The sequence below is a fragment of the Eschrichtius robustus genome, chromosome 3 (genome assembly GCF_028021215.1).
Source record: "Eschrichtius robustus isolate mEscRob2 chromosome 3, mEscRob2.pri, whole genome shotgun sequence".
Taxonomy (NCBI): Eukaryota; Metazoa; Chordata; class Mammalia; order Artiodactyla; family Eschrichtiidae; genus Eschrichtius; species Eschrichtius robustus.
Genome location: NC_090826.1, coordinates 115,784,431 through 115,808,702, shown reverse-complemented (window position 1 = coordinate 115,808,702; position 24,272 = coordinate 115,784,431). Strand labels below are relative to the sequence as shown.

The following is a 24,272-nucleotide window of genomic DNA, read 5'->3' as shown; positions in this document are numbered from 1 at the left end:
CCCTTTCTCACCCTGCCTCTACTCTTCTGTGTTTTCTCCATCTCTTATTCCAGATTTCCCACTCTCTTTGTTTCTTCACCCAGGTACCTTTCTCTCCTGGATCGGGCAGAAGAACGCAGACGTCGTTTATTGCAACGTTACAATGAGTTTTTGCTGGCCTATGAGGCAGGAGACATGCTGGACTGGATCCGAGAAAAAAAGGCAGAAAACAGCGGGGTGGAATTAGATGATGTTTGGGAGCTCCAGAAAAAGTTTGATGAGTTCCAAATGGTGAGAAAGAGGAACCAACTCCTCTAGATGGCTTTATGAGGGTTATCATCATTTCCTTTTACCCCATATCTCCTCCTCAGTAAATCCTTAACTTCATATTTGCTAAATATCCTCCCCAAAACTACTGAGACTTCCACATTTCAAATATTTCTCTGGATATTACAAGTGGAAGGAAAATGCAGAGGAAACTAGTCACCCTGACTTTGCAGCCTGCAGTTCCTGCCACTTCCACATCCTACTGGAAGTGCTGGTCTCCCAGAATCTTCACAACTTGTCCTATACTGTCTTGTGTTCCTGCTGCCCAGGTTGAGATGGGGTGTTGTGAGACTCTTGCAATGTCTAATTATGGGGCAGAAGTTTGGATGGAAAGGTGGGAAGAACAACCTGACTTTACAACCAGAAAATTTCTAATTGTCTGCCTACCTAAAACCTTTCCATTCTCCTTTATTCTCTCAGATCCATTCTATTATTTTAACTAGCAATTAGTATAAACTACTTCCTCCTTTCTTTTCCATATGATACTTTCCTTACACATGGAACTCAAAACTATACAAAGCTATCGATCGATCAATCGATAGATAGATAGATAGATAGATAGATAGATAGATAGATAGATAAAGATAAAGCACATATATATACATATGGAGAGAGAGAGAAGTGAAAGAAAGGGAAGGGGAAAAAAAGAGGGTACAATTTATAAAAGAATACCAAGAATGAGACTTCCATGAGGAAACTCATTAAAAGGCCATTGCATAGTGAAATAAACAATGTCATCACCGTAGACATGGTGATGAGTTCCCTAGAGCTGTTACAACATACCTTAATATAAGCAAATTGCAACTCAGGTAATGAAATTCCACAAAAGGTGGAAGAATTTGTATTGGTAGCAAAGAGCATTACATGGCTCAGGTATAAACTCCTTTGATGGTATAATTTAATCCAGGGAGAAATCTAGGAAAAGTAATGTGCTCCATAATCCATATAAATAAGAGCTCTCTTGTCACGTTTTTGATAGCCACTGGGTATCAGGGAGTTTAAAGGTACTCTTCTTTGTGGCAGATTGGAGGAAGGCAGTTTGCTGTGTACTGCAAATGTGGTTAGCAATATGTTTTAACCTGTAGCCAAGTCGGGGCAAAGATGAGCAGGTAAGTATGAAAGATTCTTGAGAAGGGGATTTATACTGCTTTGGATACATTTTCCCACCTAGGATTTGAAGACTAATGAGCCTCGGCTGAGGGATATCAACAAGGTGGCTGATGATCTTCAATTTGAAGAGCTTCTGACACCAGAAGGAGCTCAAATACAGCAGGTAACTATGGCTCCTTATTTCTTCTCACCACTAGGTTTGGGGAATCTTCATTTCATTTAAAAATACTTAATTTCATATTCTGAAGATCAACTAGAACATGCAGAAGGTAATGGCAGTATGGAGCTAGCTACAGGAAAGGTCAAAGGAAATAGTCCAGATAGTCCAGCCATGTATCCATTTTGACTGATCTGAAATCTATAAATTGCCACACACCCCCCATTGCCACAAGAAATTCAGTGATCAAATGCATGAATACAAAGAAAATGCAGATAAAGGAGCTATGACAGTGGGAAGTGGTTAATCAATAAAGTTTACTGGAAGAAATACTCTGATAAAATCTGATGAAAGAAGAATATAGGTAGTAGAGATGGGGGAGAAGGCATTCTAGACCTGACTCAGATTTGGACTTGTGGTTCCATAAAAGATGTAATGAATTAATAGAATGTCTAGTCCAGTTCTCTGAGTTGTCATAAACCAGTGAGGATAAATTCTCTGCCTCCTTTTGTGGTGATTGACCTGGGATAAGAGTGAGAAGGAAAGTGCATAGGAACAATTTGCTTACTCTCTACAGTAAAATAGGGTTCTAAGAGGCTACCTGGTTTAGTCATTTCAAGACACAGAGGGGTATTATATTTCTCATAGAGAAAGGTAATACCTTCTAACTACCAAGGCAACACTTTCCACTCATTTTTCAGAGGTTATAATGTATCTCTGTGGCAGCCAACATCAATTGCTGCTCTAAGGTGGATTGTTCCACCCTAGAACATCAGTTTCAGAAGAAAACTAATTCCTTTCTTAACTACATTGGCATAGTTGAGACCCAAGTTCAAGCTATCCAAGAAAGAAAGAAATCTGTGCATTTTCTAAAGGAGATAATATGAAAACAACCAGGGTTTAAGCCCCATGTAGTTTTTTTTTTTTTTTTTAACATCTTTACTGGGTTATAATTGCTTTACAATGGTGTGTAAGTTTCTGCTTTATAACAAAGTGAATCAGTTATACATATACATATGTCCCCATATCTCTTCCCTCTTGCATCTCCCTCCCTCCCACCCTCCCTATCCCACCCCTCTAGGTGGTCACAAAGCACCGAGCTGATCTCCCTGTGCCATGCGGCCGCTTCCCACTAGCTATCACTTTTACATTTGGTAGTGTATATATGTCCATGCCACTCTCTCACTTTGTCCCAGCTTACCCTTCCCCCTCCCCATATCCTAAAGTCCATTCTCTATTAGGTCTGCATCTTTAGTCCTGTCTTGCCCCTAGGCCCTTCATGACCTTTTTTTTTTTTTTTTTAAATTCCATATATATGTCTTAGCATACGGTATTCTGTTTTCTCTTTCTGACTTACTTCACTCTGTATGACAGTCTCTAGGTCCATCCACCTCATTACAAATAACTCAGTTTCGTTCCTCTTTATGGCTGAGTAATATTCCATTATTCCATTCCATTGCCACATCTTCTTTATCCATTCATCTGTTGATGGACAGTTAGGTTGCTTCCATGTCCTGGCTATTGTAAATACAACTTCAATGAACATTTTGGTACATGAATTATGGTTTTCTCAGGGTACATGCCCAGTAGTGGGATTGCTGGGACGTATGGTAGTTCTATTTTTAGTTTTTTAAGGAACCTCCATACTGTTCTCCATAGTGGCTGTATCAATTTACATTCCCACCAACAGTGCAAGAGGGTTCCCTTTTCTCCACACCCTCTCCAGCATTTATTGTTTGTAGATTTTTTCATGATGGCCATTCTGACTGTTGTGAGATGATATCTAATTGTAGTTTTGATTTGCATTTCTCTAATGATTAATGATGTTGAGCATGCTTTCATGTGTCTGTAGGCAATCTGTATATCTTCTTTGGAGAAATGTCTATTTAGGTCTTCTGCCCATTTTTGGATTGGGTTGTTTGTTTTTTTGATATTGAGCTGCATGAGCTGCTTGTAAATTTTGGAGATTAATCCTTGGTCAGTTGCTTCATTTTCAAATATTTTCTCCCATTCTGAGGGTTGTCTTTTCGTCTTGTTCATGGTTTCCTTTGCTGTGCAAAAGCTTTGAAGTTTCATTAGGTCCCATTTGTTTTTATTTCCATTTCTCTAGGAAGTGTGTCAAAAAGGATCTTGTTGTGATTTATGTCATAGAGTGTTCTGTCTATGTTTTCCTCTAAGAGTTTGATGTTGTCTGGCCTTACATTTAGGTCTTTAATCCATTTTGAGTTTATTTTTGTGTATGGTGTTAGGGAGTGTTCTAATTTCATTCTTTTACATGTAGCTGTCCAGTTTTCACAGCATCACTTATTAAAGAGGCTGTCTTTTCTCCACTGTATATTCTTGCCTCCTTTATCAAAGATAAGGTGACCATATGTGCGTGGGTTTATCTCTGGACTTTCTATCCTGTTCCATTTATCTATATTTCTGTGTGTGCCAGTACCATACTGTCTTGATTACAGTAGCTTTGTAGTATAGTCTGAAGTCAGGGAGCCTGATTCCTCCAGCTCCGTTTTTCTTTCTCAAGATTGTTTCGGCTATTCAGGGTCTGTTGTGTTTCCATACAAATTGTGAAATTTTTTTGTTCTAGTTCTGTGAAAAATAGCAGTGATAGTTTGATAGGGATTGCACTGAATCTGTAGATTGCTCTGGGTAGTAGAGTCACTTTCACAATGTTGATTCTTCCAATCCAAGAACATGACATATCTCTCTATCTATTTGTATCATCTTTAATTTCTTTCATCAGTGTCTTATAATTTTCTCCATACAGGTTTCTTGTCTCCTTAGGTAGGTTTATTCCTAGATATTTTATTATTTTTGTTGCAATGGTATATGGGAGTGTTTTCTTAATTTCACTTTCAGATTTTTCATCATTAGTGTATAGGAATGTAAGATATTTCTGTGCATTAATTTTGTATTCTGCTACTTTGCCAAATTCATTGATTAGCTCTAGTAGTTTTCTGGTAGCATCTTTAGGATTCTCTATGTATAGTGTCATGTCATCTGCAATCAGTAACAGCTTTACTTCTTCTTTTCGGATTTGGATTCCTTTTATTTCTTTTTCTTCTCTGATTGTTGTGGCTAAAGAGGAAATCAAAAAATATCTAGAAACAAATGACAATGAAAACACAATGACCCAAAACCTATGGGATGCAGCAAAAGCAGTTCTAAGAGGGAAGTTTATAACAATACAATCTTACCTTAAGAAACAAGAAAAATCTCAAATAAACAACCTAACCTTACACCTAAAGCAATTAGGGAAAGAAAAACAAAAAAATACCAAAGTTAGCAGAAGGAAAAAAATCATAAAGATCAGATCAGAAATAAATGAAAAAGAAATGAAGGAAATGATAGCAAAGATCAATAAAACTAAAAGCTGGTTCTTTGAGAAGATAAACAAAATTGATAAACCATTAGCCAGACTTATCAAGAAAAAAAGGGAGAAGACTCAAATCAATAGAATTAGAAATGAAAATGGAGAAGTCACAACTGACACTGCAGAAATACAAATGATCATGAGAGATTACTACAAGCAACTCTATGCCAATAAAATGGACAACCTGGAAGAAATGGACAAATTCTTAGAAATGCACAACCTTACGAGACTGAACCAGGAAGAAATAGAAAATATGAACGGACCAGTCACAAGCACTGAAATTGAAACTGTGATTAAAAATCTTCCAACAAACAAAAGCCCAGGACCAGATGGCTTCACAGGCGAATTCTATCAAACATTTAGAGAAGAGCTAACACCTGTCCTTCTCAAACTCTTCCAAAATATAGCAGAGGAACACTCCCAAACTCATTCTATGAAGCCACCATCACTCTGATACCAAAACCAGACAAAGATGTCACAAAGAAAGAAAACTACAGGCCAATATCACTGATGAACATAGATGCAAAAATCCTCAACAAAATACTAGCAAACAGAATCCAACAGCACATTAAAAGGATCATACACTATGATCAAGTGGGATTTATCCCAGGAATGCAAGGGTTCTTTAATATACGCAAATCAATCAACGTGATACATCATATTAACAAATTGAAGCAGAAAAACCATATGATCACCTCAATAGATGCAGAGAAACCTTTCAACAAAATTCAACACCCATTTATGATAAAAACCTTCCAGAAATTAGGCATAGAGGGAACTTTCCTCAACATAATAAAGGCCATATATGACATACCCACAGCCAACATCGTTCTCAATGTTGAAAAAGTGAAACCATTTCCACTAAGATCAGGAACAAGACAAGGTTGCCCACTCTCACCACTATTATTCAACACAGTTTTGGAAGTTTTAGCCACAACCATCTAGTCTTTAGACACCACTGAGTTGTCTGAGTTAGCTCCCTAACTGAAGTCTGTGTTTGCCTCTTTCAGGAATTGAATGCCCGCTGGGGGTCCTTGCAGAGGCTGGCAGAGGAACAGCGCCAGCTGTTAGGCAGTGCCCATGCTGTCCAAATGTTTCACAGGTAAGAATTTTAGCTGAAAAACACTGCTACTCTAGAACCCACTCAAGAACTGCCAATTCTACTTAGTATAGTAGATCCATAGCTATAAATTTAACACTTCTTCCTGGAGAAAATCAGAAATCAGGCGCTTCAGTAGTAGATTGCTCACTTGACACATAGGCTACTCCCAGACAACCAACTTCAATTTTCTAGTACCTAGGCTTGGGCCCTGGTACATACATAATTAGCAGTCTTTATATGTTTTCATGATAGTGAATGAAAATTGAAGTTGAAACAAGAGGTTTAAGTAATTACATTTCTGAACTAGAAGTAGACAGTAGAGGGCAAGAAACATCACATTGACTCCAACTGTTGATTCAACAATTTTTATGTTTGATTTCCAAATATGTGTCTATACTAAGAAACACACACAACTAAGTAAGCAAACAAATGAATGAACAAGCCTAATGAAAACCAAACACCTTTACTGTGTATAAATGTATTTTTGAATATTCAGAGAAGGGAAAACTGAAATGCAGACTTGTTTAGAATGGCTTAAGTTGGAAAATCATGAAATGTAACAGTTAAGCATGGAGCTTTGCCATCAGGCTCCCTGGTTGAAAGTTAGGCTCCACCATTTGGCAGTGGTATAACCTTGAAAAAATAGTTAATTTATTTATTTTTTTTCTGCTTAGCCTCTTAAGCTTTAGTTTTCTCATATATAAAATGGGACTGGTAATAGTAACTAGGCCTCAAGTAGTTGTTGTAAAGATTAAATACACCTAAGTTCTAACACATTAAAAAGGATGATGATGATGGTAGTGACGACTTCTTTGTGAACTCAGCTAGTCTGCCTCTAGTATGCCTATTATTCTTAAACTCTTCACTCTCATGTACCAGAGAAGCAGATGACACCAAGGAACAGATTGAGAAGAAGTGCCAGACCCTCAGTGTTGCTGACCCTGGCTCAGACTTGTTCAGTGTTCAAGCCCTTCAGCGACAGCATGAGGGCTTTGAGAGGGACCTCATACCCCTGGAGGAAAAGGTGAGACGTGCTTTTAAGCTTTTCCAACACGTTCATCTTCATATTTATACCTATTAATGTCCTTTTCTTTGGTTTTATTGCCCAGTCTCTTATTCTTATAGTTCTCTTTATCCTACTCCATACGTGTACTTTTACCTTGTCCCTAAGGTAAGACCACTAAGAGGGTATGCCCCAGGACCATTCACTGGAGGAAAAACTCTTTAAATTTTTAAAAATTATAGTTGATTTACAATGTTTTGTTAATTACTGCTATACAGCAAAGTGATTCAGTTATACATATATATACATATATACATATATATACACATTATTTTTTTATATTCTTTTCTATTATGGTTTATCATAGGATATTGAATATAGTTCTCTGTGCTATACAGTAGGACCTTATTGTTTATCCATTCTATATAGAAAAGCTTGCATCTGCTAACCTCAACCTCCCACTCCATTCCTCCCCCAACCCCCTCCCCCTTGGCAACCACCAGTCTGTTCTCTATGTCCATGATTCTGTTTCTGTTTCATAGATATGTTCATTTGTGTCATATTTTAGATTCCACATATAAGTGATATTATATGGTATTTGTCTTTCTCTTTCTGACTTACTTCACCTAGTATGATAATCTCTAGTTGCATCCATGTTGCTGCAAAGGGCATTATTTCATTCCTTTTTATGGCTGAGTAATATTCCTTTGTATATATACCACATCTTCTTTATCCATTTATCTGTCGATGGACATTTAGTTTGTTTCCATGTCTTGGCTATTGTAAATGATGCTGCTATGAACATAGGGATGCATGTATCTTTTGAATTATAGTTTTGTCTGGATATATGCCCAGGAGTGGGATTGCTGGATCATAGGGTAATTCTTAGAATTCTTCTTAAAAACTTATTTTTAGTTTTCTGAGGAACCTCCATACTGTTTTCCACAGTGGCTGCACCAAATTACATTGAGGGAAAATATATTGAAAATGAACTTCCTACTATCTAAGTACCTCTTTAGTGAGTTCCAATAGGCCAGAACTTACAGAAGTTAGTTGGAAGTCAGCAGCCTAATATAAATAGGAAATGGCCAGATCTATGCCTGAGTATGGTACAGAGTTTCCTTAGCAAGAGATTGAAGGAGCTTAATCCTACTCTGACCAAAAAATGAACTCTAGAGCTTGCCAAATACACTCTGGAAAAATCAGAGACATCATAGAACTTGCATTATCATGCAAAGCAAAAAGAAGCACAGAAAATGTCTACATTGAATAGATTTTCACATTAAAAATTAGACACTTGCCACCAACCGAGTCAATCACCCTGCCTGATAGCCTTGTTATATACTTATTTATTTGTTTGTTTGTTTATTTATTTTTACAAAGGTTTATTCTTAAATGTACAATATTTTATAAAGTAGCAAGGTGTTCTTGTACCTCATTGAAGTCTATTTGAGGAAGGAGAACCACCAGGGCTTGGAACTCTTCCTTTGCTAGGATTCAGGTGTGACTCCAGGCTGATTGTCAGAGCTCTTGACTTCCTAGGTGGCTGTATTGGGGGAGACAGCAGATCGGCTCATTGAGTCCCACCCAGATGCCACCGATGACCTGCAGAGGCAGCGACTGGAGCTGAATGAGGCCTGGAATGACCTGCTGGGGCTTACGGAGGAACGTAAGGAGAACCTACAGGAGGACCTAAAATTCTTCCTGTTCCTCAGCCAGGCCAGGTAAAGCTCCAGAGGCAGACTTCCACCAGGTGGGGTGGGCAACTTCCAAGTCTGGCCCATGAGCAGAGCATCTAGGAGCAGTCTAGGTACAGGTGCTCTTCACTGCTGGTTTGGAGTGTGCCTCTAGGCCCAGATTGTACCTCCAGTAAGGCACAAAATTCTCATTTTCAATATCTCAAGCCAATTCCTTCAAACTGAAATATTTCAGTTTGAAGGAGTGTGCGGTTATCTATACCAATTAAGTAAGTTTCTATAGAGTGTATATTATATATAGGGTGCTATATCAGGAATTACAGGATATAGGGGGGTTTAGTCTACTGGAGAAGCAAAGAAGAATACAGATAACCATGGTAGAACATAATACAGCCCAAAACACACATCCTAACAAATAGATGGGACTATGCAAACAAAAGTGTGAGAATAAGAAAGGTACAGAATACCCATGATGTGGGGACAGCTAGAGCCTGGGTTTTGTATGTCACAGGGGTAAGGAGAACTAGCAAGAGATAAACTCAGAAATGTTAAAATCAAGTCCTGGAGAAGTTTCACTGCCTTGCTAAAGACTTTAGACATTATCACATTTTAGCAAATATGCACTTTATCTGTGGAACAGTTCTCACATCCTGCCCCATCATATCAGTCTGCTGAGAGGATCATTTAGAATTGAGGGTTCAGGAAGTAGTAGTTTGCAATGTAACACTTTTGAAGAAAAAAGGGGGCAACTTTGGCAAATGATTGCAGTTGCCCTTGGCAACACCCTCCCCAATTCAGGGTCTCTGGAAAGCTATAGTTTTTCATACAGTATAAATAAATAGCATCCATACTCATTCCCCCAAATCATATATATGCTCATATATCTCTGTATATATAGGTTCTACCTGTAATTCAGATACCAAGTTAAATGCCGCCTCTTTCTCTTTATGAAGTCTTACTTTTCAATATTTCAAAAGCAATATCCCCACCCTCAGAGCAACTCTAACACCTTATTTTATCTCTTTAGGACAGTCTTGCTTTTTAGTACTTTTTAAAAATATGTATTAGTGTCTATGTTTTGTTTGCTTTTTTTTTCTTCTTTCAGTATAAAGTGTGAGCTCCTGGAAGGCACAAATATATCTCTTTCACAATGTTTGGTGCTTAGTAAACACCCAATAAAACTCAGTTGTTTAAATAAGTGAATAAATAAGTTTACAAAAGAAGAGACCATTCTGCCCTAAAGCTCCTGATTCCTATTTAGCAAACAAGAGCAAGGGCATTCTTCATGAGATGCTTAATCTGACCATCATATATAATTTTTTAAGTCAATGCATTATTATTTGACATTTACCATCTGGAGCAGATGGACTTGAGCTCTCCTTGTCTAATTTCTTGACTGCTAAAAGAGTGGGAAATGGCCCTGATTTAGTCAATAGCACAGGAGTAGGGGGTGGAGGTGCTATGTGTGTGTATGTGTTGGACAGAAACATGTACTGGATTCTATTGGGAATAAAAATAAGAAGAAAGACATGCATTCCCTGAGATTCTATACTAAAATAGATCTTTAAACCCAAGATCTGTCCACTTTAAAGGAACAGGACTTGTTAGGAGTAATGGAATATGTACCAGTCCAGGATTCCAGTGTCTGAGTTCTACTCCAGATGTCTGCTTTTAGTTTTAGCACATGGGCAAATTGCTTACATTCTCTAGGCCAACTTCTTCATCTCCAAAATGGAAAGAAAAGAATTCCCAGAATTCTACACAAAATCATTGCAAGAATCAAAAGAGATAATAAGTGAAGAAAATTTCAAATGCAAGGGAATGCTATTATTAAGTTATAAAGTGAAAACAACAAATCTAAAATGTGTGAAGCATATAAACCTGATAGAAAATACTGATATGGAAATGTTTTCTAGAGGAGAAAAAGCCCAAGGACAGACAGTTCTATAGCAAGTTACAAGGTTCTCTTGTCAATCTCAATATGTCTCTTTCTCTAGGGACCAACAGAATTGGCTCAGTGGCATTGGTGGCATGGTATCATCCCAGGAGTTAGCTGAGGATTTAACTGGCACAGAGATCATGATAGAGCGACACCAGGTATGGTTACAAAAGCCGTAGTCCCTGATCACATGACCTCACAACCTTCCCTCATTTTACAACTTTGGTGAGATGTCACTGGTCTCACCAGTCTCTGCCCCCTTTTGGCCACAGGAGCATCTTGCTGAAATGGAGGCCGAGGCTCCCACCTTCCAAGCCTTAGAAGACTTTGGTACAGATCTTATGAGCAGTGGGCACCGTGCCAGCCCTGAAATTGAAGAAAAGCTTCAAGCTGTTAAACTAGAGAGAGATGAGTTGGAGAAAGCTTGGGAACAACGCAAGAAGATGCTAGATCAGTGTCTGGAATTGCAGGTACTGCAAATTCCCAATCATTAGGCAGGATTAGCTGCAGTCTGTTCCATCTATGTAATTTTACATGGTTAATACACGTGCTTATTTCACTGGACTTCCATGCTGACAGCATAAGGGCATCTCTTGATTATCTGACATTGTATTTCCTGCTCTGTAGACTGTTCATTGTGGTGTTCTTTACTCCTTATTCCTGTTAAAAAAACAAACAAAATGGGGGTCAGTCCCAGGGCATGGGGGGCGTAAAATTGGGTGATTATACTTTGATTGATTGAGGGTTTGATTGATTGAGTTTTATTGAGAACCTACTGTGTGCAGGGCCCTGGGAACACAAAGATTAGTAAGATAGTGTCTCTTTTCTAAAAGTAATGAAATTAGACATGTAGGCAGATCATTCTCATACAGTAAGATAATTACTGATAAAATGTATGAGTGTTTTGAGATTATGGCAGACGGAGTGATTAACGCTTTTGAGGGAAGGGAGTGAGAGTGTCACAGGCTACCCTGAAAAATACCAGAGTTTATTAGAGTCTTAAAGAAATAACCAGCCAGTACTTATGTATAGGATATGGGAAATAGTACCCCAAGAATGGAGTATAGCTTATATGAGAACATAAAACATGTTTTCAGGGAAGAGTAAAAGGTCCAGTATAGCTAAGATTTATGGTATGAATGTTTCTTGGAAGAATATTGGCACCCCTTATAGGGTCCCTTATATCAATATCACAGGAGACTGGGGAGATAATTTCCTCTGTCCACCTGGAATGAATATATCATATACATTCAACTTTATTCCCCATAGTTTTTCCGAGGGAACTGTGATCAGGCTGAGAGCTGGATGGTGGTACGTGAGAATTACCTAAGGTCAGATGATAAGGGTTCCTTAGACAGTCTGGAGGCCTTGATGAAGAAACGTGATGATTTGGACAAAGCAATCACTGCCCAGGTAATAACAACTAACATAAGAATTCCAATAATAACTATTAGTAATAATAACAGAAATTCTACACATGTTTGTGGTTTATACTTATTTTAATTCCCATTTGATTCTTAGAGAAAACTCCGAAGTAGGCAGGGCACATGGTGGCTTAGTCTTAGCCAAGTCGCATGTGACATTGGACTTTTTACTTTAAATCCAGCTTTTTAAAACTTGACTTTTAGAATTGGAAGCTATTTAATATACTGTCTAACATCCCATCCAATGTAAGAATCATCTTCTACAATGGCCATGGGAAGTGTCTCTTCTATAGGGAACTCAGCACCATGCTGAGATGGGAAGTAGCTCATTTCTGTATCATTATTGTTTCTCCTCTTGTTGAGTTAAAATCCACCTCCCTGTAAGGCATTTACCTTTTGGCCTTGGTTTTGTTTCCCTTTGTGAAGCCACAAAGGATATCACCGTCCTTTTCTAGGAGGGAGTCTGGGATTGCATGAAGAGCCTAATTTCTGTGCATCTGGGTTTTTTCTCTTTCTTTTATCTAGGAAGAGAAGATCACTGAACTAGAACTTTTTGCTGAGCAGCTCATAGCTGATGACCACTATGCCAAGGAAGAGATTGCTGCTCGGTGCCAACGGGTACTAGACAGGTCAGTCCTGAGCACTTGTTCTGTGAGTTATAGGTAGATGTAGCAAAGTGGTCTCTTTGTTAACATTGAAGATGGTGGTAACACTGAGTTCTCATTTCTAAATGCCTAAAACTATCTTGAAAATTTGGGAAATGTTCTGATCTAGACTCATAGAATGAAAGACTTGGAAGTTACCTTAGAAATTACCTGACTTAATCACTTTATTTCATATATGAAAATAATGAGACTGTGTTATATATAACATATAAATATATAATAATATGTAATATATAAGGAAATATATGAATAAATAATATATAACTATGTTATATATATGACATATAAATATATAAATAATGAGAGGAAAAAGGGTAGGTAAGCAAATAAGAAGATTCATGAATATGGCATCAAAGCTTGGTGGAAGGGTAGAGGACAGAGAGTAATCTAGCCCCGATTTCCAGATGGAACGTTCTCAAAGAACAGCTGATTGCTGAGCGAACGAAACTTGGAGACTATGCTGACCTAAAACAATTCTACCATGACCTCAAGGACCAAGAAGAATGGATCAGTGAGATGCTGCCCATAGCCTGTGATGAATCCTACAAAGACCCCACCAACATTCAGGCAAGTTCAAGATAAGAATCTTAGAAAACTTCAACATACTCATATTGTTGGATGAATGGTCACCTTGCGATACTGAACACTCCCTTACTGTTCAGAGCACTGTCACTGCCTTCAGGGACTTCTGAGTCTAACGTGGAGTGAGTTCTTCAGAAGTTATCATCACCTTGGTTATGATAGAAATGTTAACTCTTCCTTTTAAACAGAATTTATCTCATCTTGCTTCCTAAATTAGGTGGTAATTTAGTTTCTGCTTTCCCTTCAGAGAAAATATCTGAAGCACAAGACCTTTGAAAATGAGGTCTATGGCCGAGCTGAGCAGGTGAAAGGAGTCATCACCTTGGGGAACACTCTGATTGAGAGGAGGGCATGTGATGGCAATGAAGAGACCATGAAGGTAGGTTCTGCTCACAATGGGTTTTGGGCTACAAAGGCACATGAAGAGAAATCTTTTATACTCTTTCAATGTTTCCATGTGTAGGGCTATGGAATATGTTTCATAGTGGATTGTCTTTCCTTTGATTTTTGCACAAAGGAGGAGGAAAATAGTGATGCTCAGACCTTATCACTCCCATCATTCTCAGTACCTTGACCTCCAAGAAAGCTTTAGACTTAATTCTTATGTGTTATCATGCTTGCCTTATATTTTCTATCCTTACTACTAAGAGCTTTGATATTTAGGCATCAGCCTCCGTAATCAGCCCATGACCCTTTATTCAAAATTTCTTCTAACACCTCCCGTTGCTTTCCCAGATTTAAACCAGCATAACTGATTTAAAATATCAATATATAAAATTCCAGTACTGGCAGATTTTGACTAGACCCTAACTCCAGAGCCTCCCTACGTTATCCTTTCAAGTTGTCACAGGACCCTAAACACCATAATGACCACTCAATTTTGGGAGGCTAGGGTCAAGTAGAAGAGTTGGAGAAAAACTGGGACTACTTGTTTGAGAGAACAATTGACAAAGGACAGAAGCTCAACGAAGCTAGTCGCCAGCAGAGGTTCAACACAGGCATCCGGGACTTTGAGTTCTGGCTCTCAGAGGTAATTTTACCTGGAAATGGTGTGGGCATGGGAGCTTAATAAATACTTGTCAGATAAACAGACTTTTGCATGAACAATTTCCTTGACTCTTCTTGGGAAAAGTTTGGGGATGTAGTTGCTAATCTTGGTCTCCTTAAAGGCAGTTTGCGTCTGGCAGCTTTATTTGTTTATCCTTCCATTCCCAGGCAGAGACACTGCTGTCCATGAAAGATCACGCCAGGGATTTGGCTTCGGCAGGAAACTTGCTCAAGAAGCATCAGCTATTGGAAACAGAGATGTTGGCCCGAAAGGTAAGTAGTGTTGGAATCCCACTCCTCTGGCCAGAATGGAAATGTTTGTGACTTTTCTCTCTCCTGTCTTCGGAGTCCATTTGAGAACATAGACTTGCAAAACTGAACGTAGTGTTCTCATCCATCAGTCATTATAATCAGGCCAAGTCCATGGGCTTCAGAGCCATTAACCTATTTTCATTAAATTATATTGAATAGATTATAAGACTCCAAGAAGTAGATCCTAAAAATGATCTTGTTTACTTTTTAATGACCTATGCATATAAACTCACTCTCTTCCAAAGCTGAATATCTGATCTGGTCTTTGATAGAAAATAGAAGTTTATTTTACAGAACTACTGAAAAAAAAAAAAAAAATAGGGGACACAGGCTGTGGAGTTGAACTATAAATACACTCTGAAAATTCTATGGAGCATTCCAGTTGTATCCTAATATCAAGCATAGATGTGTCCTGGGAGCTGTAATAAACATTCAGACAGGTGTTCATTTCACACTGGAGCATTTTATATTATCGGTTTTATTGGGTAACACAGATACCCACAGAAAGGGCAAGAAGTCAAAGGCTTTCTAAGTTCAGTTTCAGGACTTGATATTCCCTGTGACATCACTAAGGGACAGACTTAGAATGCAAAGAGACACAGAAGGAGGCTGTGTTCTGGGTGGGACCAGCTGAAGAATATTAGCAATAGAGTAGCTTCTTCTTGAATATTTCAATCCATCAATCTGTGTCATAATCTGCACTGTGAAAAGATAGTTCTGCTTGGAGACACAGCATTGTTCACCAAGGTCTTATTTTCCATATGGGGAGAGGAAGAAAATACAGGGGAAAACATCAGAAGGCCAAATGTATAGTTCGAATAATGTAGCCATGCTATCCATATTGCCTCTGGTCTTGCACTTATCCAATCTGAGTTAAAAGAGCATAAGGTCAAATTCATTATCTTCAAAAATGATCTATTTGACCCAGTCTTTGAACTTAAACTAGTGGTGGTTAAAGTCCAGGGTCTACTTAATATCTATACTATACTATTCACTGAGGACACTTGGGCTTTCTAGGATGCACTCGAGGACCTGAATATGTTGGCTGCAGATCTGATTTCCAGCGGGACTTTCAATACTGACCAGATTGTGGAGAAAAGGGATAATGTCAATGAGCGCTTCCTGAAAGTCCAGAAATTGGCAGCTGAACACCATGAGAAACTTAAAGAGGCCTATGCCTTGTTCCAGTTCTTCCAGGACCTAGACAATGAGGAATTCTGGATAGAGTATGTACTGCCAGCTCACGTTGCATAGATAGTCCAAGAAAATAGATAATCCACCAAACATGTTCTTATTTGATGCTGAAATGAAATACATAGTTGCTTCTTGCAGTTCGCATTACTTCTTACTCATGTCTGCCTTAGCCTAAAATGAACATTGGTTTTATTTTTCACAAATTTTTTCACTGTACGCAGGCAGAGGGAGACAAGCACGGAGGGAGTGGGGAGCAGTTCACATACATTCTGGGAAGAAAATTAAGAAACTGTATATATTTGTTTTGGATAGTTCATAGAATGTGTAATGCTCATTCTGAATGAGAGAGCTGAGCATTTACAACTTACCGGACTGATGAGATCATTGTCGTGATTCTTTCTGTATCTTGTGTATCTCTTGTAATATGCCACTGAACTTGACACTGGCATAAAATGCTGCTATGCTGCTATGGTATTATTGCTAATTCTACTTTTGTTGTAAAAAATATGATTGGAAAATCTTAGCAAATTAAATTACTTGCCCTGCTTCCACCCTGCCTCATCATGTTCCTCTTCTACAAACCTGCTGATTCTTACTTGTAATCAATGAATTAGAGGAAAGAAATGTGCATAGGGCAGCTAGTAGGACATTTTTGAACCTTCTTAGAATTAGTAAGATGATATAATCTTGTCTACGAAGTCTTTTACCAAGCTTCATGGTGATATTCAAACATTTTACACTCAGAACCTATCCAACGGCCATGATTCCTATAATGTCCCTCTTTATACCTATTCTACCTAAATTAGTTACTGATATTAACAGACAAAAATAACAAAGGTCATATATGCATATATGTTTGTATATGTATATATGTAGGTGTGTGTGTCTCTAATTTTCACGTTTTTTGAAAGAGAAACATTACTGTAAGTTCTTGAGCAAAGAGGAGAAGATACACACATAGACAGGCAAAGGAAGTAATGGGAAGGCTGTTATGGCTATGCATATGGCAGAGATCAGTATGTTATTTTAATTTTTATTGCCATAAGTCAAATATTTTGCTGAAAGCCTCTGCCTCTAATTAACTTTGTGATTAATGACACCACAGTGTTCCAGAATTTACCCCCACCCCACCCCCAGCCAAACACACACTCTTAGAAAACCTTCATTTTAGGATGACATCAGATGTCTAAAGTCTACATTTTTTGTTTTCTCCTTGGTCTTAGGGAGAAGCTGGTACGAGTGCGATCCCAGGATTACGGGAGGGATCTGCAGGGGGTTCAGAACTTACTGAAGAAGCACAAACGCCTAGAAGGGGAGTTGGTGGCACATGAACCCACCATCCAGGTAGGAATATGAAACCTGAAAAGACTGGGATAATCTAATAGTAGTCCATGTTATGGATAAATAGGTTGAGGTTACAAAACGTGAAGGTGGCATGCCAAGGTCACACAGAGAGTTAGTTGTAGAGTTCACAAGTGTTCTCCTCCACATTTTGTCTCCCATGAATAGAAGAATCTGCATGGAAACTCATGCTCTTCCATGGAAGGAGCACTTTTAGTCCAGGGCACAATTGCTGACAATTAGGTTACAGGTTGGGACATCTGGAAAAGCTGTACCTGAGCTGAGCTGTATGAAGAGGGCAACCTTGAGTCTTGGCTTGGCAGCAGGGTCACCCTGTGACCACGAATAATGCATAAAGCAGATCCTGGAAAGTAGCCTCATTCAAACATCAAGGTATTTGTTCGAATACTTGGTGAAGTTTAGCTTGCTAGATCTTAATGCAGCTTTCTTCATTCTCCCAGGATTGTCAGGACCACCTCGAGTACCTCCAGTTTGTAAATGAGCCAGAGGGTGTGAAGGGCTAGATACTTTGCCAGGAAACTGTGGATAAATGGGGAGAGGTTGTGGGGTAACGTGACATGGAGGGGGTGTGTTCTTCAGAATGTGCTGGATATGGCAGAGAGGCTGGGAGACAAGGCTGCCGTGGGGCGAGAGGAGATCCGGGAGAGGCTGGATCAGTTTGTTCAACACTGGAACCAGCTCAAAGAGTTGACCAAGGTTCGGTGAGTTGGGGCTATGAGGCCCAATTCTCTTCTTGGATTGCAGGTATTGGGTTGGTATTGAGAAGATACTTGAGTGCTTGCTCAGCATTTCTCCCCAGCTACCAATCTCTGTCTAATTTCTAAGTGCCTGCTCAAATGCCAAGTCTTCCATGAAGCTTTCCCCATGTACCCCAGGCAGAAATGACACTGCCTTTGTGTTCTGAATATACCTCTATTCTTGTGCTTACTTGCAGCTGTCTTTTATCATTGTCACCCTACACGTGTTATCCTTCATACCACATTGTCCCTCACATCCCCGTTTTACTTTATACATCTCCCCAGTCTTAACATTACACGCAGTGCTTAGTAATAAAAGAATGATGGAATATTTTTCTCCCTTATAACCATATAGTCCTATAGCCAATTAAAATCTTACAAGATAGTTCCACTCTGCTACATTCCCACTGCTTACTAGTTTTTTCTTATCTTTTGGGATTTACTTTCCTCTTACAGAGGGATTCGGTTGGGAGAGTCCCTAGAATACTTGGAATTCATGGAGAATGCTGAGGAGGAGGAAGCTTGGATCAGTGAAAAGGAAGCTATGGTTACCCGAGGGGATTCTGGAGACACTTTGGCTGCTACTCAGGTGAGTAACAGGCTGAATGGATCAATTTTCTTCTCTTCAATTTGAATCTTTTCTTAAGTAGTCAACATTTTCACCTGTAAAATTAGAATCTTTCTTCTGGTGGAAGAAAACTTTCAGGTCAGTTCTTAGTATACGATGTTCTTGATACTTAATATTTTTCTGCTAGATGGAATGTTTCCTAGAATTATGTAAATTTCAATGTGGAGAAATCCTTATGTATTACCTTGATCAACACTCATTCCCAAATCCAGAAAAGTCTAAGGTCACATGGTAAGTCAGAAACAATGTCACTTGTATTCCTTTGGCTCTTTTTCTGGTAAGATTGCCTTTCTGGCAAGTGAAGAGTTTGGGGAGAGGAATTTAGTGGAGCTATGCAGGAGTAAGTGGACACTCATCTAGTCTGCCAATTTAGTTGAATCATCCCTGGTGAATGGCATCAAAGGGAATCAGAATGTGAGTGGGATAGATTGTCTAGTCTTGGAAGTTTTGATTCTCACTGACTCATTTACACAGAGCTTGTTAAAGAAACTCGAAGCTTTGGAGAATGACTTCGCTGTCCATGAGATCCGAGTGCAAAATGTGTGTGCTCAAGGAGAAGACATCCTGAGCAAGGTGAGCTGCGCTAGGGGTTCTGGGTCAAAAAAGGATTTTCAAAAAGGGATTGGCCCAAATGTAGAATCATGAGCAGTGCTAAAATCATACATAGAACTTTGATAATCTCTTCTAAGCTGCTTTTTTGTTATTGTTGTTATTTTTTCAGTAAATAATTATTTATTCAATTTCTGTTTTCTGGAAGTTTTTTTCAAGTTCTTATAGGTACACTTTTTAGCGTTTTTAAAAAATCATTTGTTGACACTCTTACTCTTATCCTCTGCAGAATATGGCCTTTAAAAATATCTTATACGTGACTTGCTTTGGTCATAGAGTATTGTAAGAATGTGAAGAAATTTCTTTGCATGCCTCTAGAGATGAGGACCCCACTGAAACCTCTTTGTAATTTGAGAACTATTGTTTTGTTTAACTGCTTGTTTTAACGGAGGCTCAGTGACCTAAATGCTGAATCCTAAACAATACAAAGAATCCTAAACAAAGATGACTCTGTACCTTCGAGATGCTTATGCCAACTAAGAAGATCACACTTATATGGACAAACATGAGAAGATTGTCCAAATGCTGGGGTAGAAATAATCATCTGGGTGGAATAGATATTATTCTATTATAGGTGAATAATAGAATAATTTCACTAGACCTAGAAGAGAGTAGCTATATATTTGGAATGGGAGAGATGAGAGCTTTTTAATAGTACTAAAGAATTCACATTTCTGTCCCTGGACACTCATCAGTATATCTGTCTCTCCTCCTTTCGACCTTGGTGTTACAGGAGGAAAGTCAGCATAAAGAGAAGATTTCTACCAAGATAGAGGCTCTAAAAGAGAAGGCCCCTTCTCTGGCCAAGGCAATGGCTGCTTGGAAGTTACAACTGGAAGATGATTATGACTTTCAGCAGTTCATCTGGAAGGCTGATGTGGTTGAGGCCTGGATAGGTACGACATGTGAGGGCCAGAGTCTTAGGTTTGAGAAACGCTGACAATTCCATTTATAGAATGGATCCTGGGGCTCTGTTGCTTACCATGGGAAGAAAGATGCTCCCTTCATTACTCCTATTCCGTCTGGACACAATTACAATTACACTCACACATGTGCAAACACACACAGGCCCACACACACACAAACACACAGAGACACATGCTGAGGGGATAACTAAGTACTATAATTCCAGAGAACATCTTTTTTTGAAACTGGTGATTTCACATGTGATATTCAGCAAGATAGGGCCATGGCAAAACATTCTAGGCAATAAACTGTGTGCTTGATTTACTTATAATTTATGTCTAGTCTGCAGTTTTCCTCATGAAACATTCAGAAGTCCTCTTGGCTCCAGCTCTGTTTCAGTCAGTTTTATCCTGTATAAGTCTAGAAAAACAATTCACTGGACCCTACACCCCCCATATTCCAATGAATCATCTGTTTTGAGAGTCAGGAGGCTCTCTTGTGGCCTATAGTAAATATTCTTTTTCTCCTTACCAAGGCTGATACAAGACCAACTCTATTTCCCTTCTTATTAATTATCTTTGCTCTTCAGCTGAGAAAGAAACAAGCCTGAAGACCAATGGCAATGGCGCAGACCTCGCTGCCTTCCTCACTCTCCTGGCAAAGCAGGTGAGAGCAGGGTTGCCTTGTTGATAGATGCCCATGAAGTCCAAGACCCACATCACACAGAAGCTTCACAGAGGATTATTTCATTCCTAAATTTGTGGTTTTACTGTCTGTAGGACCTGTAATATTGTTCCCCTTTCCTTCGTGATAGAGATAATTTGCTAGTTTTCTCTCTCTCATCAGTCTTGCCAGTAGGTGTTCATTTTTAGTAGAGAACCAACTTTTGGCTATATAATTTTTCTCTGTTGTATCTTTGTACTATAGTCCATTAATATCTTTTTATACCCTTATTATTTTTTAACTTCCTTTGATATTACTTGATTTTTTTAAATTTTAAGATAGATATTGAGGTTGTTAAATACTTAACCATTCTTCTTTTCTAATATATTGATTTGAGGATATACATTTTCCTCTAAGTAAACCCTTAGCTGCATCTCACAAATTTCATATGCTATTTTTGTTATCATTCAATTAAAAATGTTCTGTTATTTCTAACTTAATTTCTTTTTTGACCCATTGGTTATTCTGTCATTTATTGCTTAATTTCCAAATATTTGGGAATTTTCTAATTATCTTTTTTGACATTTATATCTATTTTATTTAACTGTACTTTAAAAATACAATCTATATTATTTTAGGAGGTCTATAGCCAACAAATGGTCTCTTTTAGTGAATAGTCTTTGTACAATTGAAAAGAATGTGTATTTTGCAATAATTTATATTACCTATCAGATTTTGTTACTTATGTTGTTTAAATATTTTATTTTTATATATTTTAAAGCTAGGTTAAAAGTTGTGTTGACATTTAGAATTATGAAATAATCTTGATGAACTGATTCTTTTAATTATGAAAAGTTTATCTTTCTCTCCAATGACACTTTTTTTTTAACACTTCTTAAAATTTTTTTCATCTATTAGTATACTATACCAATTTTCTTTTGTTTACTGTTTACAATGTATATCTATTTCCAACCCTTTAAAAAATATTTTTATGCCTTTATATTTCTTGTTTTTGTTGTTGATTTGGTACATTTATAAATTGCAAAATGGTTACCACTGTAGCATTAGCTAACACCTTCATCCTGTGACATAATTACCATTTCTTTTTTAAGGTGAGAACATTTAAGATCTACTCTCTTAGCAACTTTAAAGTACATAATACAGAAATATTAGGTATAATAACCATGCTATGCATTAGCTCTCCAGCACTTGTTAATCTTATAAATGGAAGTTTGTTCCCTTTGACCAATTTCTCCCCATTTCCCTCACCTCCCAGCCCCTGGCAACCACCAATGTACTCTAAGTTGGCTGTTTCTCTAAGTTTGGCTTTTTTAGATTCCACATGTAAGTAACATTATACAGTATTTGTCTTTCTCTCTGACACTTATTTCACTTAGCATAATGCCCTCAAGTTTCATCCAATTTGTTGCAAACAGCAAGATTTCCTTCTTCCTCATGACTGAATAATATTCCATATGTGTATATCACATATCTCCTTTATCTATTGTTCTGTTGATGGGCACTTAGTTTGCTTCCGTATCTTGGTTACTGTGAATAATGTTGCAATGAACATAGAAGTGCAGAGTGTCTGTATGTCTTAGATGTGTCTTTTATAAATATCATATAGATGAGTATTGATTAATTATCTATTGATGATTTTAATGGAGTAGTGAATCCATTTACATTTAAAGTAATTAATTCATGAGTTTTATTTAAAGCTATAATTTAACACCTCCCCTACCCTATCCCCTATGCAACCCCACTTTTTTCAGTAATGATTCAAGATGTGATTTCAGTTTTCCTGAGGACTAGCCTTTTTCAGTTTGCTCTTAAACCTAGGGCCTTTAGAGGTTTCAACTAAACCTCTTTCACTAAGTCTGCTCCTACTTGATGTGTCCTGATCTCAGCACTGTGTGGCTGCAGAAAACTCTTAGATTTTAGATTCTTTAGACTTTAGATTCTTTAGATTTTACATTCTTAGCTACTGTTTTCTGCTTGACTTCTAGGACTTGTGTTTAGGAATCTATAAATACCCTGAGGGGGACATACAGGAAGATTATTGAGCCTCCTTTTCTGCAGCTCCCTTTTCATGATTTCCTCAAACCGTGGATGACCCAGTTTCCCAGAACTCCAATTTTTGTTCCTTTAGTTCCATGAGATGATCAAAAGATCTGAGCATCTGCTTCCTCCACTACCTCACCCTGTACAGCTTATACTTCAAAGGGAAAAGTGATAGAGAGTATTACTCTTAATTTGCTACTATTTCCTTCTCCCTGGAATTTTGATCCCTCAAGTTATAGCTACCTGAGTTGCATTCTGATCCCTTTCAAACAGCTGATTTTTTGTACTTTTATCCAGCATTAAAAGTTGTTCTCAAAGGGAGAGTTGGTCAAATACATACCACCCTGTTAAAGCTGGAAGTGGAACATCCTGAATTTTGTGATTCTGGTATCATTTGCACACACACACGCACACACACACAATCATTTGTATAACTGGCACCTGTATAAGGTCTTTTATTAGTTTGCATACTTCCACGATTTCTAGTAGTGCACTACTGCTAATTAGAATGTCAAATCTAATAAGTGATATAAAAGAGTCTTAGAATGTGAGCCTTAAGAAGGATTTAGTTTTGATTTGGAAAAATTTGGAATATCGCATCATGCTCCAATACTCCCTTAATATTAATTTTGTACCTAATCTAAAATCCAATTTTAAAACACTGGAATTTAACTATAATTCCAATCCCAAATGTTTACGAAAGTCTCTAAGTCCTATTTCCTTTTCCTTGGGCATCGCTCTAAACTCTTGTGTAGGTCCAATCTGGTGGAACCCAGGTATGAATGACCCCTTGGAATCTGCATTACTTTTCTGTTCACAGCTTCTCTATGGGTCTTTCTCAGGACACACTGCATGCCAGTCTGCAGAGCTTCCAGCAAGAGAGACTGTCTGAGATAACTGACCTGAAGGACCAACTGGTGGCTGCTGAGCACAGCCAGACCGAAGCCATTAAGGAGCGCCATGCTGCCCTGCTGAGGCTCTGGGAACAGCTGCTGGAAGCTTCTGAAGCCCACAGACAGGAATTGCTGGAAAAACAGCTGCCCCTACAGAAGGTAAAAAAAAAAAAAAAAAAAGATGAACCACCATCAGTCCTAGATTATCTGTACCTTAGCCATGAAATCCAGAAATAGATACTGGAAACCGTGTTTGAATACTATAGACATTTAAGTGAGTACATTGCAAAGAATCAGGACGACATTCTTATGAGCAAGAAGCAATTCATTTTTTTAGATTGATAGGGAATATTTTTTTGACTGATTTATCAGTTACCCAGCTGACTTATGATGGAAGCCAGGTACATATAGTGGAAACAGGTAGGTGAGACAAGCGATAGAACATCTTACTCTATGGAAGAACTAACACTGGCATGTAGGAGTCAAAGTTGTCCTTGTCTTT

At 38.2% G+C, this 24,272-nt stretch overlaps 1 protein-coding gene across 4 annotated transcripts in view; it reads left to right on the top strand.

Moving 5' to 3' along the window:
• SPTA1 (spectrin alpha, erythrocytic 1) overlaps window positions 1-24,272 on the top strand; it is a 64,277-nt gene that overhangs the window by 29,372 nt on the left and 10,633 nt on the right. For 2 of the 4 annotated variants that reach the window (XM_068538280.1, XM_068538279.1), the window contains exons 22-42: window positions 84-270; window positions 1,478-1,579; window positions 5,957-6,048; window positions 6,928-7,072; window positions 8,594-8,775; window positions 10,746-10,845; window positions 10,960-11,157; window positions 11,957-12,100; window positions 12,637-12,740; window positions 13,181-13,343; window positions 13,606-13,737; window positions 14,251-14,388; window positions 14,574-14,678; window positions 15,735-15,943; window positions 17,135-17,255; window positions 17,853-17,974; window positions 18,467-18,599; window positions 19,113-19,211; window positions 19,981-20,143; window positions 20,743-20,819; window positions 23,720-23,929. In XM_068538280.1, coding sequence (XP_068394381.1) covers window positions 84-270; window positions 1,478-1,579; window positions 5,957-6,048; window positions 6,928-7,072; window positions 8,594-8,775; window positions 10,746-10,845; window positions 10,960-11,157; window positions 11,957-12,100; window positions 12,637-12,740; window positions 13,181-13,343; window positions 13,606-13,737; window positions 14,251-14,388; window positions 14,574-14,678; window positions 15,735-15,943; window positions 17,135-17,255; window positions 17,853-17,974; window positions 18,467-18,599; window positions 19,113-19,211; window positions 19,981-20,143; window positions 20,743-20,819; window positions 23,720-23,929 — 2,926 coding nt within the window. Of the gene's footprint in view, window positions 1-83; window positions 271-1,477; window positions 1,580-5,956; window positions 6,049-6,927; window positions 7,073-8,593; window positions 8,776-10,745; window positions 10,846-10,959; window positions 11,158-11,956; window positions 12,101-12,636; window positions 12,741-13,180; window positions 13,344-13,605; window positions 13,738-14,250; window positions 14,389-14,573; window positions 14,679-15,734; window positions 15,944-17,134; window positions 17,256-17,852; window positions 17,975-18,466; window positions 18,600-19,112; window positions 19,221-19,975; window positions 20,144-20,742; window positions 20,820-23,719; window positions 23,930-24,272 lie in introns of all 4 variants that reach the window. The other 2 variants (XM_068538278.1, XM_068538277.1) reach the window with 2 other exon arrangements.